General features: G+C 38.6%; 1 protein-coding gene across 2 annotated transcripts in view; it reads left to right on the forward strand.

Annotated features, from left to right (window-relative positions):
- Window positions 1-19127, forward strand: part of gramd2aa (GRAM domain containing 2Aa) — a 91717-nt gene that overhangs the window by 61157 nt on the left and 11433 nt on the right. For both annotated transcript variants that reach the window (XM_061974900.2, XM_061974901.2), the window contains 4 exons: window positions 5722-5825; window positions 6106-6204; window positions 17775-17846; window positions 17922-17978. In XM_061974900.2, the coding sequence (XP_061830884.1) occupies window positions 5722-5825; window positions 6106-6204; window positions 17775-17846; window positions 17922-17978 (332 nt within the window). The remainder of the gene's footprint in view (window positions 1-5721; window positions 5826-6105; window positions 6205-17774; window positions 17847-17921; window positions 17979-19127) is intronic.

Consider the following 19127-nt stretch of genomic DNA (forward strand, 5'->3'; position numbering starts at 1 on the left):
TCAGGACTTTGGGAAGGCCATTCTAAAACCTTAATTCTAGCCTGATTTAGCCATTCCTTTACCTCTTTTGACGTGTGTTTGGGGTCATTGTCCTGTTGGAACACCCAACTGCGTACAAGACCCAACCTCCGGGCTGATGATTTTAGGTTGTCCTGAAGAATTTGGAGGTAATCCTCCTTTTTCATTGTTCCATTTACTCTCTGTAAAGCACCAGTTCCATTGGCAGCAAAACAGGCCCAGAGCATAATACTACCACCACTGACGGTAGGTGTGGTGTTCCTGGGATTAAAGGCCTCACCTTTTCTCCTCCAAACATATTGCTGGGTATTGTGGCCAAACAGCTCAATTTTTGTTTCATCTGACCACAGAAGTTTCTTTCATAAGGTCTTATCTTTGTCCATGTGATGCCAGATGAAACAAAAAGTGTGCTGAAATAATTTGTATCCCCCTTCAACTTCATGTGTGATGAATGAAATAAGCCCAAATTCACAAGTTTTGTTGTAGATGATGCTGCATATGTACAGAATAAACCACATGATGTTAGTACATCTGTTGAAGAAAATGGGTAACGTGCAAAAATAATATCCTGTAATTTGATTTTGATATAATTATTCATTCCATCTTCTGATAGATTAAAAATCAACACCAACAGGAGCATTTTAAAACTCTGCCAGACTCAATTCCACCTATATGACTGATGAACATTATTACATAATTTATTCAGAAAGTTGAAATAACGACTAAGGCTGATAGAATACTGTTAACTGCAACATGTAAGTGTAATAAAAACCAAACAACAACAATACGAAGGTCCTGAGTAGTCCTGAGTTCAATTCCGGGCTCGGGATCTTTCTGTGTGGAGTTTGCATGTTCTCCTCGTGACTGCGTGGGTTCCCGGCTTCCTCCCACCTCCAAAGACATGCACCTGGGGATAGGTTGATTGGCAACACTAAATTGGCCCTAGTGTGTGAATGTGAGTGTGAATGTTGTCTATCTGTGTTGGCCCTGCGATGAGGTGGCGACTTCTCCAGGGTGTACCCCGCCTTCCGCCCGAATGCTGCTGAGATAGGCTCCAGCACCCCCCGTGACCCCAAAAGGGACAAGCGGTAGAAAATGGATGGATGGATGGATATTTTCAGGTAGTGCTTGTTCTATTGTTAAACAAAGAAAACTATCTGAAATTGTCTTTATTTTTAAGTTATCATGCAATGATTTTACCAGTCCGGCCCACTTGGGAATAGATTTTCCTTAATGTGGCCCCTGAGCTAAAATGAGTTTGACACCCCTGCTCTAGCCACTTCCATAATTAACTGTTAAAATGTGCATTTTATGCTTTTTATTAGGGTTGTCAAAAACAATTTTTTTTAAATGAATCGTGATTTTTATTTGTAACGATTCTTAATCGATTCCAAAATATTTTTGTTTACATTTTTTATATAATATGTCCTGTCCAGCCACTCAGGCAAATCATATTGTTGATGTCGATGCCCATATCTGTTGTACAGATTAACTTTAGAAAAGAGAAGTGTGGGATATTTCTCTTGTTGCCTTATTTGTATTTGACTTTATTAAATGTTAGGGGAGAATTTTATTAAACGAAAACAGTTTTCTTTAAAGTAATATAGACATTTTTCACAGCTGTTTATCTTTTTTATGTAGTTACCCAGCAGGCACAATACATTGATACAACGTTGATTATACATACATGTCCTTTAAAACTGACTTTGAAACAACGTTGCAAAATAATTGCATTAGTACATTGAGACAACGTTGATGTCCAACGTTAGATCCACGTTGTTGGTTGGGAAAGTACCCGGAGGGAACCCACGCTGTCACGGGGAGAACATGCAAACTTCACACAGAAAGATCCCGAGGCCGGGATTGAACTCACGACTACTCAGGAGTTTCGTATTGTGAGGCAGACGCACTAACCCCTCTTCCACCGTGCTGCCCCTGGCTAACACCCAATGTTGTTAAAAAGTATTGATTTTGAATCGAGAATCGTTTTGAATCAAGAATTGATTCTGAATCGAATCGTGTGGTGGCCAGCCCTACTTTTAATATGTCAGATATTTACTGAACATGAAGCCTTTTTGAGGGACAGATACATTTTTTAACCAATCTGGGGCATACATCATTTAATAGCATTTAAATAGCGCCAGAACGGAAAAGTTATTAGGCAGTTAAGAGTGTAAAAACTAATTTGATTCATATTTTTTTCTACTTTTTTCTGCTCAAATCTCTTAAGCAACTTCAGTCCTAAAAAATATATTTAAAATGTCATGTTAGTTTTTAATTACAAACCTTTTAAGTCCCATTTAACTAATTATGTCATTTATTTAAAAAAAAAAATGTATTTAGAAAAATTTGCGTAAAATGAGTTAGCAATCCATACACTGTCTTATAATGTTTTATGTATTCATTTATTATCTACAACTGAAGTTAATTGATTTCTTGCAGGAAAAAAATATGAATTATGAAAATTTTTCATCAGGGGTGGTGAAAAAAATCGATTTACGTCCAAACTGCAATTTTTATTTATTACGATTTTTAATTTAATTTTTTTTTTTAATTTTTAGGTCATCTCTGCGTATACGTCATACGTCAGTAGCCAAGAGGAGGACATTTTTATACCCAGTAATATGTTGTTAGAGTCACATCGCTCGTTTTTATTAGGGCTGCAGAAAAAATGTAATCAAATCAATTCACATTCAAATTATGATTTTTATTTATTCTGATTCTAAATTGATACATCATTTCATGAATTGATCTTCGCTGTGCTTACTCCTTGCGCTTTTATAGTCAGTCAGTCTTTTGAAAATATTTCATCATGATTTTTATACCAAATATATCACGAGAATCAATTTGAATCAAGAATCGTGTTGAATTGAGAATCGATTCTGAATGTAATAGTAACCCACAGAATCGGAATCAAATTGACTTGTGAGTTGTTGTAAGAATCACATCCCTATTTTTTATTAGGAGTGCTAAAATAATCGATTCACATCCAAATTGCAAGTCTTATTTATCCGATTCTAAACTGACTCATAATATTCAAGAATTAATGAAAAAAAAATGTTTTCTTTCTTTTAAGAATACCTTTTTTTTTTCTTAAATATAAAGTTAAAGTACCAATGGTTGTCACACACCCACTAGGTGTGGCGAAATTATTCTCTGCATTTGACCCATCGCCCTTGATCACCCCCTGGGAGGTGAGGGGAGCAGTGAGCAACAGCGGTGGCCGTGTACCACATAACAAAGCACAGACAGGGACAGAGTATGAAGAACGAGACATATTTTGGGTGAAAAATGTTGCATAAAACCGGATCATACTAAAACTGGAGCATTTGAAAACCGAGATACCACTGTACATACAAACTACAATACATATGAAATATAAATATGCCTGGTTCTAATTCCCAAAGATTTGAGAATAAGATACCGTATTTTTCGGACTATAAGTCGCAGTTTTTTTCATAGTTTGGCCGGGGGTGCGACTTATACTCAGGAGCGACTTATGTGTGAAATTATTAACACATTACCGTAAAATATCAAGTAATATTATTTAGCTCATTCACGTAAGAGACTAGACGTATAAGATTTCATGGGATTTAGCGATTAGGAGTGACAGATTGTTTGGTAAACGTATAGCATGTTCTATATGCATACTTGCCAACCCTCCCGGATTTTCCGGGAGACTCCCGAAATTCAGCGCCTCTCCCGAAAACCTCCTGGGACAAATTTTCTCCCGAAAATCTCCCGAAATTCAGGCGGAGCTGGAAGCCACGCCCCCTCCAGCTCCATGCGGACCTGAGTGACGTCAGGTGCGCAACACCACGTAAATTGTTGGCCAACCAAAAAGTAACCCCAGTACGCTATAGCCAACATTCACCAGGAGATGGCAACAGACAAACATAGATAACTCTATTACATTATTCCCCTTTTAGAAATGTATAGAAGTTACTCAAAATAAATAAACAACCCAACCAAAAAATGCAGCAGCTCAATTAAAAAACTGTACTTAAGCCACATTCTTTTTTTTTTTTTTTTAGTACTGAACTCTTAACCCTCATTTGTAAAAAAATAACATGCTTATTATACAAACAGTATTTGTACACCTTTAACACAGATTTTTATACTGTCTTCAGAGATTCAGTTTTTTTGGTGGTACTCGAAACCTTTCTGGGTACCTGCGAAGGTTAGAAAAATAGTGACAGAGAATAGAACAAGGATGGACAATTCAACCCTTAACTCAACAATGAGTAGATGAGTGTTATGTGTGTGTACCGGTATATGTGTAAATAAATGAACACTGAAATTCAAGTATTTCTTTTATTTATATATATATATATATATATATATATATATATATATATATATGTATGTGTGGGAAAAAAATCACAAGACTATTTCATCTCTACAGGCCTGTTTCATGAGGGGGGGTTCCCTCACTCATCAGGAGATTTTATATATATATATATATTTATATATATATATATATATATATATATATATATATATATCTCCATCCATCCATCCATTTTCTACCGCTTATTCCCTTCGGGGTCGCGGGGGGCGCTGGAGCCTATCTCAGCTACAATCGGGCGGAAGGCGGGGTACACCCTGGACAAGTCGCCACCTCATCGCAGGGCCAACACAGATATGACTGTGTGTGTGTAAATAAATAAATAAATATATATATATATATATATATATATATATATATATATATATATATATATATATATATATATATATATATATATAAATAATAAAATAAATATATATACAGCTTGAATTCACTGAAAGTCAAGTATTTCTTATATATATATATATATATATATATGAAATACTTGACTTGGTGAATTCTACCTGTAAATATACTCCTCCCCTCTTAGCCCCGCCCCCAACCCCGCCCCCGCCCCACCCTGACCACGCCCCCCACCCCACCCCCCACCTTCTGAAATCGGAGGTCTCAAGGTTGGCAAGTATGTCTATATGTTATAGTTATTTGAATGACTCTTACCATAATATGTTACGTTAACATACCAGGCACGTTCTCAGTTGGTTATTTATGCCTCATATAACGTACACTTATTCAGCCTGTTGTTCACTATTCTTTATTTATTTTAAATTGCCTTTCAAATGTCTATTCTTGGTGTTGGGTTTTATCAAAAAAATTTCCCCAAAAATTCGACTTATACTCCAGTGTGACTTATATATGTTTTTTTCCTTCTTTATTATGCATTTTCGGCCGGTGCGACTTATACTCCGGAGCGATTTATACTCCGAAAAATACGGTAATTGTTATATTTGGTGTCACGGTAGTGTTGGTCAAGGACCCCAGGATGCAGACTAAGTGCAGGTACAATTTATTTAAAAGGAAAAGTAGTGCAGCAGGCTTTTAAAAGCACACTAAAGAAAACCTGTCAAAAAAGCAAATATGATTCAGCCCAGTCTAGAAGACAGGTGGCAATAAAAGGAAAAAAGGAACTGGAAACAAATAAGAGCGCTGGACAGGAAACAAAACAAAATACATGCAACTAATAATGTAGCTGTCATGTGAGATCATGATAATTATCTTTGTACGCCGTTTTATCATAAACTTGTTGTTGCACATTTCATGTACTCTGCTAACACTGACCACTATGTTGCTACTTGTTTTTTAAATTCTTCTTCAATGCAATGGAGAACAATGTGTGCTGTGTTTTGTGTCCTCAGTGTACTCCTGTGCTCTTCTCAGAGATATCCTCCTCCAAGGCAGGCTCTACATTTCAAGAAACTGGCTGTGTTTCTATGCCAACCTTTTTGGCAAAGACATCAAGGTACTGTCGGACTATAGGTCTCCAAAAAAAAAAAAAAAAAGGTCCCATTCTATACCTGCGATGTGGACTTCTACTATGATTTGTTCCTCTTTCTCATTTCCTTGAAACTGAACCCCTGACTGACAATAAGCTTCTTATTCACGCCGCATTCCTAGCATACCCACTCGAATAGGAAACCGATCTCATTTCATTCCACTGCCACGACACCCGTCTCATTTGTCCGACATGTGGACACCAAGAAACAGTGTTTTGTACCGGTACTTGTTTTATTTCTATGCAGGTGGCCATCCCTGTTGTCTCTGTGCGGCTGGTGAAGAAGCACAAAACCGCGGGCCTGGTGCCCAATGGCTTGGCTATCACCACCGACACCGGCCAGAAGGTAAACACTTCCATCGCGGTCACTGGGAATGAAAATACTTGTGCTGATTAGCGCGGCATGCCCGTGTTTTTCCAAGGCGAGGCGTGACGGAAAGAACGGGGCTATAGATAGCAGCAGCATGGAAGCACGGTCAAGTGGGGGCTAATATTCCATCACCATAGCAACGTTTGGCCATCTAAACCCCTCAGTGTGTCCCCAAGTCTGAACACATTTTCTGTAATCCAAGCTTCTATTACAGGGGTGTCAAAGTCATTTTAGATCGGGGGCCACATGGAGAAAAATCTACTCCCGAGTGGGCCGGACTGGTAAAATCACGGCACGATAACTTAAAAATAAAGACAACTTCAGATTGTTTTCTTTGTTTAAAAATAGAACAAGCACATTCTGAAAATGTACAAATCATAATGTTGTTGGGGTTGTTTTTTTACACTTACATGTTGCGGTTAATAGTATTTTATCTTTATTTCTCGTTATTTATACTTTCTGAATAAATTATGAGATAATGTTTGAGTTTGAGTTTATTTCGAACATGCAAGCATACAACATGATACATCACAATCTCCAGTTTCTCTTTTCAACATGTTCGAAAAGGAGTAGGAAGAAGCAGAGCTTATTCAATCCTACCCCTTTTCTTTTACATAACAGTTGCTAAAACTTTTGTTCACTTCCTGTTCTCAATTTATTCACAATATACTCCATAAGTAATCACAATATAAATAAATAAATAAATAATAATTGGTGAAGTTTACATTTCATATGATGAGATAAGTAAGATTATTTTGAGAGTGAAAGAATGAAAGAATGGATGATACATTCATGTTCATCAGCGTTGGTGTTATTTTTCAGTCTATCAAGATTAAAAAAATAATATCAAAATCAAATTATGTAGTTTGCTCATTTTCCTCGACTGGTGCACTAACATCATGTGTTTTTTGTTGTTTTTTTTACATTTGTAGCATCATCTACAAAGATACAAAGAATTGCCATTGTGACATCTAGTGGACACATATAGAACAGCAGTTTCTTTCATTCAAAAATTTCGGCTCATTTTTATATTTAGCAAACTCATCCCGCTGGCCGGGTAAAACCTGTTACGGCTCACGGGCCGTACGTTTGACACCCCTGCTCTATTACAAGGGGTGTCCAAACACAAACCGTAGTTGTATTTTATTTAGGGGAATGAAAAAAAAGATGGCTACATTGCTAGTGTGTAATGGTTGAGTTCATCAGAGCCATATTCAGAATCATAACATAAAAACAAGTGAGCATGTGCACACAAAGCAGGCAAATACTTGTGCAGATTAAAAGACTATTACTCCTGCAGCATACTTACTGAGGATTGAGTGTGGCTGAAAACAAAACAATAACACTGCAACGAGTCGAACGCTAACATTTTCCAATTAATGGAATCACCATATTGCAGCTGTACCTCGGTTTTCATCAGTGATCCATTCAAAAAGGTCAGATTTAGACGGAATTGTATGAAATCTGGAGCAAATTGTCCTGTAAGAAATAATGAAAATCTAATTGATTCGTTCAACACACCAAAATGTATGAACACAAAACACATTTTGTAGAGATTAATTGTAATTTTACATGCAGAAAACAATGTGAAATATATATAATTGGTGAATGAAATAGATCAATTTAACTCGGCTTTGCCGATAAACTATATTATTGTTAGCATTATTTTGAGATCAAATTAAGCACTAATTTAATCATAATATAAATGACCCTAGTGTGTGAATGTGAGTGTGAATGTTGTCTGTCTATCTGTGTTGGCCCTGCGATGAGGTGGCGACTTGTCCAGGGTGTACGCTGCCTTCCGCCCGAATGCAGCTGAGATAGGCTCCAGCACCCCCGCGACCCCAAACGGGACAAGCGGTAGAAAATGGATGGATGGATAATACTAATATTTGTCATATATTGTATATATTATATAAAAATATAATATAATATATCAGTATATATGATATACTGTATATATAATATGTACATATTACATATATGTTATATTTTATATTGCTACTATGGTACATTTTTAGTCTACTTTATACCTGCATTATCCTTTCCATCCTTACCCTTTCCATACTTTGTAACTGAGCTACTGTGTGGAACAATTTCCCTTGTAGATCATTAAAGTTTGCCCAAGTCTATGTCTAAGTCCAAGTCTAATACGCAAAAGGCCTACTGAAACCCACTACTACCGACCACGCAGTCTGATAGTTTATACATCAATGATGAAATCTTAACATTGCAACACATGCCAATACGGCCGGGTTAGCTTACTAAAGTGCAATTTTAAATTTCGCGCGAAATATCCTGCTGAAAACGTCTCGGTATGATGACGTCAGCGCGTGACGTCACGGATTGTAGAGGACATTTTGGGACAGCATGGTGGCCAGCTATTAAGTCATCTGTTTTCATCGCAAAATTCCACAGTATTCTGGACATCTGTGTTGGTGAATCTTTTGCAATTTGTTCAATGAACAATGCAGACAGCAAAGAAGAAAGCTGTAGGTGGGAAGCGGTGTATTGCGGCAGGTGTAATGCATAACGCACCCCCGCCGTAGAATGCACCCCTTGACTGTTGTGCCGGATAACACAGCCGGTGTTTCATTGTTTACATTCTCGAAAGATGACAGTCAAGCTTTACCATTGGCCTGTAGAGAACTGGGACAACAGAGACTCTTACCAGGAGGACTTTGAGTTGGATGCGCAGACGCGGTACCGTGAGTACGCATGCAGCTGCGGCTTCCAAACATTTGATCGCTTGCCCGTACGTGCGTGCCGCTATGTGCATGTCACATACGTAACTTTGGGGACTTTGGGGAAATATATGTGCTGTATGAACTTTGGGGAGATGAACGGTACTTTGGGCTGTGGGATTGAGTGTGTTGTGCAGGTGTTTGAGTTGTATTGGCGGGTTATATGGACGGGAGGGGGAAGGTGTTTGTTATGCGGTATTAATTTGTGGCATATTAAATATAAGCCTGGTTGTGTTGTGGCTAATAGAGTATATATATGTCTTGTGTTTATTTACTGTTTTAGTCATTCCCAGCTGAATATCAGGTCCCACCCGCCTCTCACAGCATCTTCCCTATCTGAATCGCTCCCACTGCCCTCTCGTCCTTCACTCTCACTTTCCTCATCCACGAATCTTTCATCCTCGCTCAAATTAATGGGGAAATCGTCGCTTTCTCGGTCCGAATCGCTCTCGCTGCTGGTGGCCATGATTGTAAACAATGTGCAGATGTGAGGAGCTCACAACCTGTGACGTCACGCTACTCGTCTGCTACTTCCGGTACAGGCAAGGCTTTTTTATCAGCGACCAAAAGTTGCGAACTTTATCGTCGATGTTCTCTACTAAATCCTTTCAACAAAAATATGGCAATATCGCGAAATGATTAGGTATGACACATAGAATGGACCTGCTATCCCCGTTTAAATAAGAAAATCGCATTTCAGTAGACCAAATGCAATAAACTTAGTTGTTTTTATTTGTTTTTTTGTTTGTTTTTTTACCATTATAAAGGAAGGAAATAAGTAAATCTGGGATATTCTTTATACTTGTTTTAAAGTCTCCCTTTACTATTAGTCTTATTTTGTATATTAAATAAATGATAAATGGGTTGTACTTGTATAGCGCTTTTCTACCTTCAAGGTACTCAAAGCGCTTTGACACTACTTCCACATTTACCCATTCACACACACATTCACACACTGATGGAGGGAGCTGCCATGCAAGGCGCTAACCAGCACCCATCAGGAGCAAGGGTGAAGTGTCTTGCTCAGGACACAACGGACATGACGAGGTTGGTACTAGGTGGGGATTGAACCAGGGACCCTCGGGTCGCGCACGGCCATTCTTCCACTGCGCCACGCTGTCCCCTCTGTAGAACCATCGTCCACTCCAGTAAACATTGGGTTTTGGTCTATTTTGTCAGAGCTAAGGAGTGCTTTGCTGTTTTTAATAACATTTTACAAGAATATAAAATCTAGTTAAAGATCATCTCTATGACAGCACTCTAGTGTTTTTAAAAAAATTGGCTACAAAAATGTTTGTCTCCCAACTTTTGAACTGAACTCGGGGGCCAGTATGGTGTCATTCCCGGGCCGGATGGCGCTAGTTGAACAGATCTGAAGTAAACAAACAATCAGAATAAAATGGGACTCTCAATATCTGTTAGCAAAAATTGCTCTTCAATAAATACTGAACATTTTGGACTGCAGTTGTTTTCCTCAGTTGGAAAAACCGTGTCAGGTGGTTTGTTTTGTTGTCTCTTTTGTTGTTGTCACTTTCCAACAATTACTTGCTCGTTTGTCTGTGTTGATTGGCTTGGCTTATCTTGCACATTCGTTTGGAGACAAAGTATTCTCACATTTGACATTTGGCTTTGCATTCATCTTTTTTCCCCCTGGTAGCAACTAGCGAGTAGCAGGTACTGACTTCTAAATAGAAATTAGCGAGTCGCGGGTACCGACTAACGAGTGGCAAGTAGCGACTAGCAAATAGCCAGTAGCAATTTGCAATTCTTGTGTGTGTAAGCTAGCCGTCCCGCCTCTATCCACCCGGAAAAAGATGATGGATGACTGACAAGAGGATTCGCTCCGTTCATTATAGAGCAATGCACAGAGTGAACCCTCTTTTGCCCTGTTTGAAAGCAACAGACGAAGAAAACAAAAACATGCTTTGGACATGGCAATTTATTGATGACAGCCAAGTTATCAAGTTCATTTTGATTTATGGTTCTAATGATTGATTTGTTGACCCAAGACAGCGATGAGCAGGAAGGAGGGAGGGGAGAGCCAGACAGACGTCACCCTTGTACATTGCTACCAGTTCTTAGTTGATTTCCATAGTGTTTATCATTTTCTTTATCAAAGTGCTGGCACTTGCAACTTTCTTTGGCCCCTTTTTAGCTTAGTCATATTTGTTCTAGCACTCAATTCTGTCTAACGATATGAGGGCAAACAGACTAGTTTATTGGTGCAATGTATGGCCGTAGGATAACGGCAATGGTATACGATAGTTATCAACATTTATTTATGAACCGAGTCAAACAAAAATTCCTTGTACTAAAAAAAACAAAAACAACTCAGCACGTGTACACTAAGCAGATGCAGATTAAAAGACTACTGCAGCATTAGTGAGGATTTGGTGTGGCTTTAAACAAAAAATAACTCTGCAATTAGTAGAAAACTAACATTTAAAGTAGCAGTCGAGTGGAAAAACAAGTTGACTTTATTTGCTTATTCGTCTTTAATTGTATCCATTAAACCACAACCAATTTGATGTACAATCCGCAAAATATGTGAAAATGCCGTCGAAAATGCCGCAAATTCAGTCAGCCATTTTGAATATTCTGCGCCGAACACCTTTGGTTATTTCCGTAAATTGTACATCACAAGAGGAACGCTTCTGCACTCTGACCATGTTATCAGATCAGTCATAAGGAAATATGCAAACAATTGAAAGAAATGTGCTGTTAATCATTCACAATCCTTATGTAAGACAAGAACACACACAGTATGCTTGGCATATGTCTGCATTCGTAATCGTAAATAAATAGCTAACAATTGAGTCAGCAGATTGAGGGTCCTCTGTTGCGCCGATTATCACCTCTAAAAACATCCAGAAACCGCCAACAATATTCAATTTACATGTCATGACCTGAAAATTAACCAAATATAAGTGATATTGTTATTATAAGCGCCAACGCAGACAGACTATTTTAGCAGTGCACTGATCACAGCGGGCCAATGCTAGCGTACGCTGCTATTGTTGACACACAAAGCCGGCGGCTGCTTCTACTTCGTCTCAAAATTCTAGATTATAATTCATGCAGCTCTCAAGTACAAACCCCGTTTCCATATGAGGTGGGAAATTGTGTTAGGTGTAAATATAAACAGAATACAATGATTTGCAAATCCTTTTCAACCCATATTCAATTGAATGCACTACAAAGACAAGATATTTGATGTTCAAACTCATAAACATTTTTTTTTTTTGCAAATAATAATTAACTTAGAATTTCATGGCTGCAACACGTGCCAAAGTAGTTGGGAAAGGGCATGTTCACCACTGTGTTACACCACTTTTTCTTTTAACAACACTGAATAAACGATTGGGAACTGAGGAAACTAATTGTTGAAGCTTTGAAAGTGGAATTCTTTCCCATTCTTGTTTTATGTAGAGCTTCAGTCGTTCAACAGTCCGGGGTCTCCGCTGTCGTATTTTACGCTTCATAATGCGCCACACATTTTCGATGGGAGACAGGTCTGGACTGCAGGCGGGCCAGGAAAATACCCGCACTCTTTTTTTACGAAGCCACGCTGTTGTAACACGTGCTGAATGTGGCTTGGCATTGTCTTGCTGAAATAAGCAGGGGCGTCCATGAAAAAGACGGCGCTTAGATGGCAGCATATGTTATTTCAAAACCTGTATGTACTTTTCAGCATTAATGGTGCCTTCACAGATGTGTAAGTTACCCATGCCTTGGGCACTAATGCACCCCCATACCATCACAGATGCTGGCTTTTCAACTTTGCGTCGATAACAGTCTAAATGGTTCGCTTCCCCTTTGGTCCGGATGACACGATGTCGAATATTTCCAAAAACAATTTGAAATGTGGACTCGTCAGACCACAGAACACTTATCCACTTTGCATGAGTCCATCTTAGATGATCTCGGGCCCAGAGAAGAAGCCGGCTGCGTTTCTGGATGTTGTTGATAAATGGCTTTCGCTTTGCATAATAGAGCTTTAACTTGCACTTACAGATGTAGCGACAAACTGTATTTAGTGAATTTAGTGACAGTGGTTTTCTGAAGTGTTCCTGAGCCCATGTGGTGATATCCTTTAGAGATCGATGTCGGTTTTTGATACAGCGCCGTCTGAGGGATCGAAGGTCACGGTCATTCAATGTTGGTTATCAGCCATGCCGCTTACGTGGAGTGATTTCTCCAGATTCTCTGAACCTTTTGATGATATTATGGACCGTAGATGTTGAAACCCCTAAATTTCTTGCAATTGCACTTTGAGAAACGTTGTTCTTAAACTGTTTGACTATTTGCTCACGCAGTTGTGGACAAAGGGGTGTACCTCGCCCCATCCTTTCTTGTGAAAGACTGAGCATTTTTTGGGATGCTGTTTTTATACCCAATCATGGCACCCACCTGTTCCCAATTAGCCTGCACACCTGTGGGATGTTCCAAATAAGTGTTTGATAAGCATTCCTCAACTTTATCAGTATTTATTGCCACTTTTCCCAACTTCTTTGTCACGTGTTGCTGGCATCAAATTCTAAAGTTAATGATTATTTGCAAAAAGAAAAATGTTTATCAGTTTGAACATCAAATATGTTGTCTTTGTAGCATATTCAACTGAATATGGGTTGAAAATGATTTGCAAATCATTGTATTCCATTTATATTTACATCTAACACAATTTCCCAACTCATATGGAAACGGGGTTTGTAGATAAATGTGGCCTGGTCGACTTTGACATTCTTGAGGTGGCGAAAAAGACACAAAAAGCATGTTTTTTTTTTAACCCTTCCTGAGGATTGCAATTGAATCTTCATTTAAACTGAATTATGTGAGCGTCCTGTCATCCGGCATCCCAGCGAGAGTGGAAATCTTACAGTTAGTGTTTGTTTTATTTTGATTTGTTATGGCTAGTTTGTATGTTTAGCACCTAGCAGACCTCCGGATGCTAGTGGAGAGAGGAGGAGTCGGTATTCTAAAACTTATTGCTCATCCTCTTTGTGTTCGGGCTCAAAAATATAAGGTTTTGGATCATAATTGTTCCTAAAGTAACCGTTATTGGCTCTCAAAAAGTCTTAATTGATTTGCATCGTTGCTGATGGGGAAGGGATCTATGGTTCCTTCCACAACGTCGTGTAACTGGCTTCCTCGTTATCTCTCAAAAGGGAGATTGATGCTATTTTGTTTGTGTAAATGTTAACAAATTGAGGACTATAATACTGTTTGTTGCATTACCCGCATACCATAGTAAATAAACAGTCCAGATATCGCATCAGAGCATTCTGATTGGACGCTATTGAGGCTATGACCTTACACATGTATAGCATTGTCATGGTATAATTGCTTTATTAGTCCATAATCTCATCTTTAAATAGGGGAAAAGTCCGGTATCTAAGAATTGTGTACAGGAATAGCTGTCTTAGTACCAGCAAGATGCACACCTGCTCAGTGGCCTTGTGGTTAGAGTGTCCGCCCTGGGATCGTACCAAAGACTATAAAAATGGGACCCATTACCTCCCTGCTTGGCACTCAGCATCAGGGGGTTGGATTTATGAGTTAAATCACCAAAAATGATTCCAGAGCGTGGCCACCGCTGCTGCTCACTGCTCCCCTCACCTCCCAGGGGGTGGACAAGGGGATGGGTCAAATGCAGAGGACAAATGTCACCACACCGAGTGTGTGTGTGACAATCATTGGTACTTTAACTTGAACTTTAATTTTGTTGTTTTTGAATGAGTTCACTGTTGCTCTGTTTCCAATGTATGCCATATTTATGCCATTCTTCTTTTGTATCCCTGCCGGTGCAATAGTACACATTGAACATTGAGGAATGCTCATCAAACATTGGAGAGGGCAAGGGTTTGATTCCAAGAGTCAGAAAAGGCATCCGGCGTAAAAACAAAGCCAAAACCATGCGATTGGCTACTATGATAAGATGAAAGTGGGGGGGAAAAAATAGAGGGTTGATGACACAATACAGAGCTCATATTGCTTTTTATAGCGCAGCTTATAGATTAACTGCTACCACAATTTTTAACATAAAAAACAGCATTTTAACTGCCTTTCTTGTGCTTACACACTAAAAAATGCTGGGTTATTTTGATAACCCAATTTATGAGTGTTGGGAAGTGTTATGAAGAACAATCCATTTTTCGGGTTATAAGGGAATTATTTTAACTCAATTTCTGGGTTTTCTAAATTATGAACCATTTTTGGGTTGTTTTTCAATGAGTAACGCATTTTTGGGTAAAAGGCTTTTTTTTAATTAAAAAGTTACTTTTTTCTTCAAGGGAATTTTATTATGGATTAATCTCATTAACATGATTTACAATCACACATCTTATGTACATGAACATATTTGAGCATGCTGTATGGGACTACTATGACCATACACAGCAATTATTAAAAAAAAAAAAAAGTCATTTATATGTTGCTTTTGAGTATATTTTAATGAAATAAAAAATAATTTGGATCAGTGGTTGAGAAGGAGTAGGACAAACCAGCTGTAAAATGTATCATTTGTAACCACTTATTGGGTCAAGGAGCGCTAAATTGCGCAACCAAATAGTTGGATTGGGAATAACCCAACATTCTAGTGAGCAAAACTCAGCTTTTGTGTTAAATAAATTAAACCCAATAGTTTGGTTATGAATCAACCAACATTGAGTAACTCCACTTTTGGGTTAAATAATTCAACGCAAAAGTTGGGTTGAAAAAATCAACCCAAAATGTTGAGTTACAATAACTCAAATAAGGGACCCGTCCTTTTTTGAACCAGCAGTTGGGTTAAAATTGGGTTATTTTTTAACCCAACATTTTTTATTGTGTATCATCATATATTGTGTATCATTTCAATGACCAGATCAGTGGCCTTGTGGTTAGAGTGTCCGCCCTGAGACTGGGAGGTTGTGAGTTCAAACCCCGGCCGAGTCATACCAAAGACTATAAAAATGGGACCCATTACCTCCTGACTTGGCACTCAGCATCAAAGGTTGGAATTTGGGGTTAAATCACCAAATGATTCCCGAGCGCGGCGCACGCTGCTGCTCACTGCTCCCTTCACCTCCTAGGGGGTGAACATGGGGATGGGTCAAATGCAGAGGACAAATTTCACCACACCTAGTGTGTGTGTGCCTATCGTTGGGACTTTAACTTTAACTTTAACAAGCCCAATAGACAGTTAAAACTATTTGTTGGTTTTTAGGGGTGCTTTTTGACCATTTTTACTGTAGTTACAATAGCTAATAGATCAAATTAATGAGAGACTGTCAACACTTTCAGAATTACAAAGTGTTAAAAAAGTACTTTTATTCAGAACACACGCACTTGATCTGCAATACAATAATAAGTTAGCATTAATGGTGCAGGGATGTCCAAAATGTTTTCGCCGAGGACTGTACACTGAAAAATGTAACGCTGCAGTGGTCACTTTGGTATGTATTTTTGAAATTTGATAAAAAGGCTGCAGGTCATGTCTTCTTCTTATGTCTTGTTTTGTGTTTGTTATAGTTTTCCTATGTTTAAGGTTTATTTCAATGTTAAAATGCCATAAATATGGAGGTAAATTAGTGTTTCCATTGAAATCTGGCGGTCTGCACTACTTTTGGACTTGTTATCTTAGATCACCCGCAAAACGCCCACTAATAGTCCACACAATTTAATAGTTATGCTGTTTAGCGCGTGTTATTTGGATTTTAGTACGGTATTTTTCGGACTATAAGTCGCAGTTTTTTTTCATAGTTTGGTCGGGGGTGCGACATATACTCAGGAGCGACTTATGTGTGAAATTATTAACACATTACCGTAAAATATCAAATAATATTATTTAGCTCATTCACGTAAGAGACTAGACGTATAAGATTTCATGGTATTTAGTGATTAGGAGTGACAGATTGTTTGGTAAACGTATAGCATGTTCTATATGTTATGGTTATTTGAATGACTCTTACTATAACATGTTACGTTAACATACCAGGCACATTCTCAGTTGGTTATTTATGCGTCATATAACGTACACTTATTCAGCCTGTTGTTCACTATTCTTTATTTCTTTTAAATTGCCTTTCAAATGTCTATTCTTGGTGTTGGATTTTATCAAATACATTCCCCCCAAAAATGCGACTTATACTCCAGTGCGACTTATATATGTTTTTTTCCTTCTTTGTTAAGCATTTTCGGCCGGTGCGACTTATACTCCGGAGCGACTTATACTCCGAAAAATACGGTAGATCAGTACTTCAGTCTTTTCGTCCTTTGCAAGGTGTGTTATTGTTTTGGCTCTGCAGAAGGCCCAGCTGTTCTGAATGAATAAGAACACGATCAGATTAATTTTGAAGTGTTTGATATGCAAAATCTCTAACCTTTTGCATGGGTATTTTTGCTATTTTATCTAAAACATCCCCATGTTTATGACAGCATTACAGATTTTGTTTTAGAAGACATTCTCACATTGTTTTACGCCTTCATTAAAATGGAAAATGCAGCTTTTTTTTTATTGGAAATGTCAAAGGGATTTGTATAATCCTGTCTATGCCCTATCCTGCTTGATTGTTCCTGAATAAATGTGATTGAAAATGTCCCCTTTAAAACGTTCTTTGATCCCTAAAAGTGTTATTTGCCAAATTGATTACGAGCTCATCACTCATTTATGTTGGTGCAGTGCATGCAGTGGCGGTTCGAGCCTCTCAGGCACTGTACTTCAGTGGTTCAGAATAAAATTATGTGTTTATGTAACATGTCATTCATTTCCAATGAGTCCAAATGTGAAGTGATGATAGGTTGCATTTTGTTTTGTTTTTTCAGTACGTATTTGTATCACTTTTGTCAAGAGACAGTGTCTACGACGTCCTTCGTAGGATCTGCACTCACCTACAGGTAGGACAGCACACACATTCACACGCACGCATAGACACCTCGAGGCGTGTCAGTTGATGTCGTGTTCCTCTACAGGTCAATGGGAAGAGTCTGAGTTTAAAGCAGTACATGGAGGAGCCCACCTTATCACTGGTGAGTGACCACCATAGATATATATATAGAAGACTAGATTTGCCAGCGCTGCGAGCGACATGCCAATGAGGCAGGTGAGGCAGGGCCTCACCTGCCATCATGGAAAGAAAAGAAAAGTAAAAAGAAAAAAAAAAAATTAAATTGTTATATGTATCCAGTGATTATACTATAAAGTTATTTTCCATTTAACTTCACCCGTTTTAGATTATTTTTATTCAAAATCGCTGAATTTTCACATTTGCCGTTCAAATACTGAGAAGAGACGGTGCGGTGAACAGCAGCCAGTTGAGGCACGTCACTCAGTGCCTCAACATGGATTCCGGACTCGGCTAACTGCTGGCCTGCTGTGCAGTGAGACTGTATTGCTATATGAATTATATTATACATTTCCATAGTTTAGTTAACTGAGGTATATAATGTACAGTTTATTTTGTCAACAACTGTATGTGTGTAACGTATTTCTTGTGCTGAGCGATCATAAAACGGCTGCAAAAGACGCACTGGCTGAGGCTCCAGTAATCCCGCCTCCTGCACCCCCGCTGTAGAATTGTTATATCAACTAAAGCCCACACTTAAATTTTCCACGTGCAAGATTGAATCTATTTAAAAAAGTTATTTCATAAGAAGCCAAAAAGTGCAAAAACAATAATGTTCGTGTTGGAGGAGTTGTGAATGACTGCAGGGCCACAACATTAGGTACACCTGCAGACTGCAGGTGTATCTAATTCACAACTCCTCCAACACGAACATTATTGTTTTTGCACTTTTTGGCTTCTTATTAAATAACTTTTGTAACCTATTTTCATGGGCTTTCCTCTTTCTGATGTTAAGTTCCTGTTATGCGCTGTTATACAGTATATGCCTTGAGCTCTTATTTTGAAGGCGCTAAGAGCGGAAGTGATGACACGTTGCGGAGGTTTTTGAAAGAAGGTAAATAAAGTGGTCCTCGTGTAAACTGGAGCCTCCGTGTTTGTTATTTTGTAGTTTCATACAGTATAGGCGACATTTATACACCCTCGGTTACACTTTTTTAAATAGATTCAATCTTGCACGTGGAAAGTTTAAGTGAGGGCTTTAGTTGCGGCGGCATGGCGTAGTGGGTAGAGCAACCGTGCCAGAAACCTGAGGGTTGCAGGTTCGCTCCCCGCC

Source organism: Nerophis lumbriciformis, linkage group LG15, assembly GCF_033978685.3.
Source record: "Nerophis lumbriciformis linkage group LG15, RoL_Nlum_v2.1, whole genome shotgun sequence".
NCBI classification, from domain to species: domain Eukaryota; kingdom Metazoa; phylum Chordata; class Actinopteri; order Syngnathiformes; family Syngnathidae; genus Nerophis; species Nerophis lumbriciformis.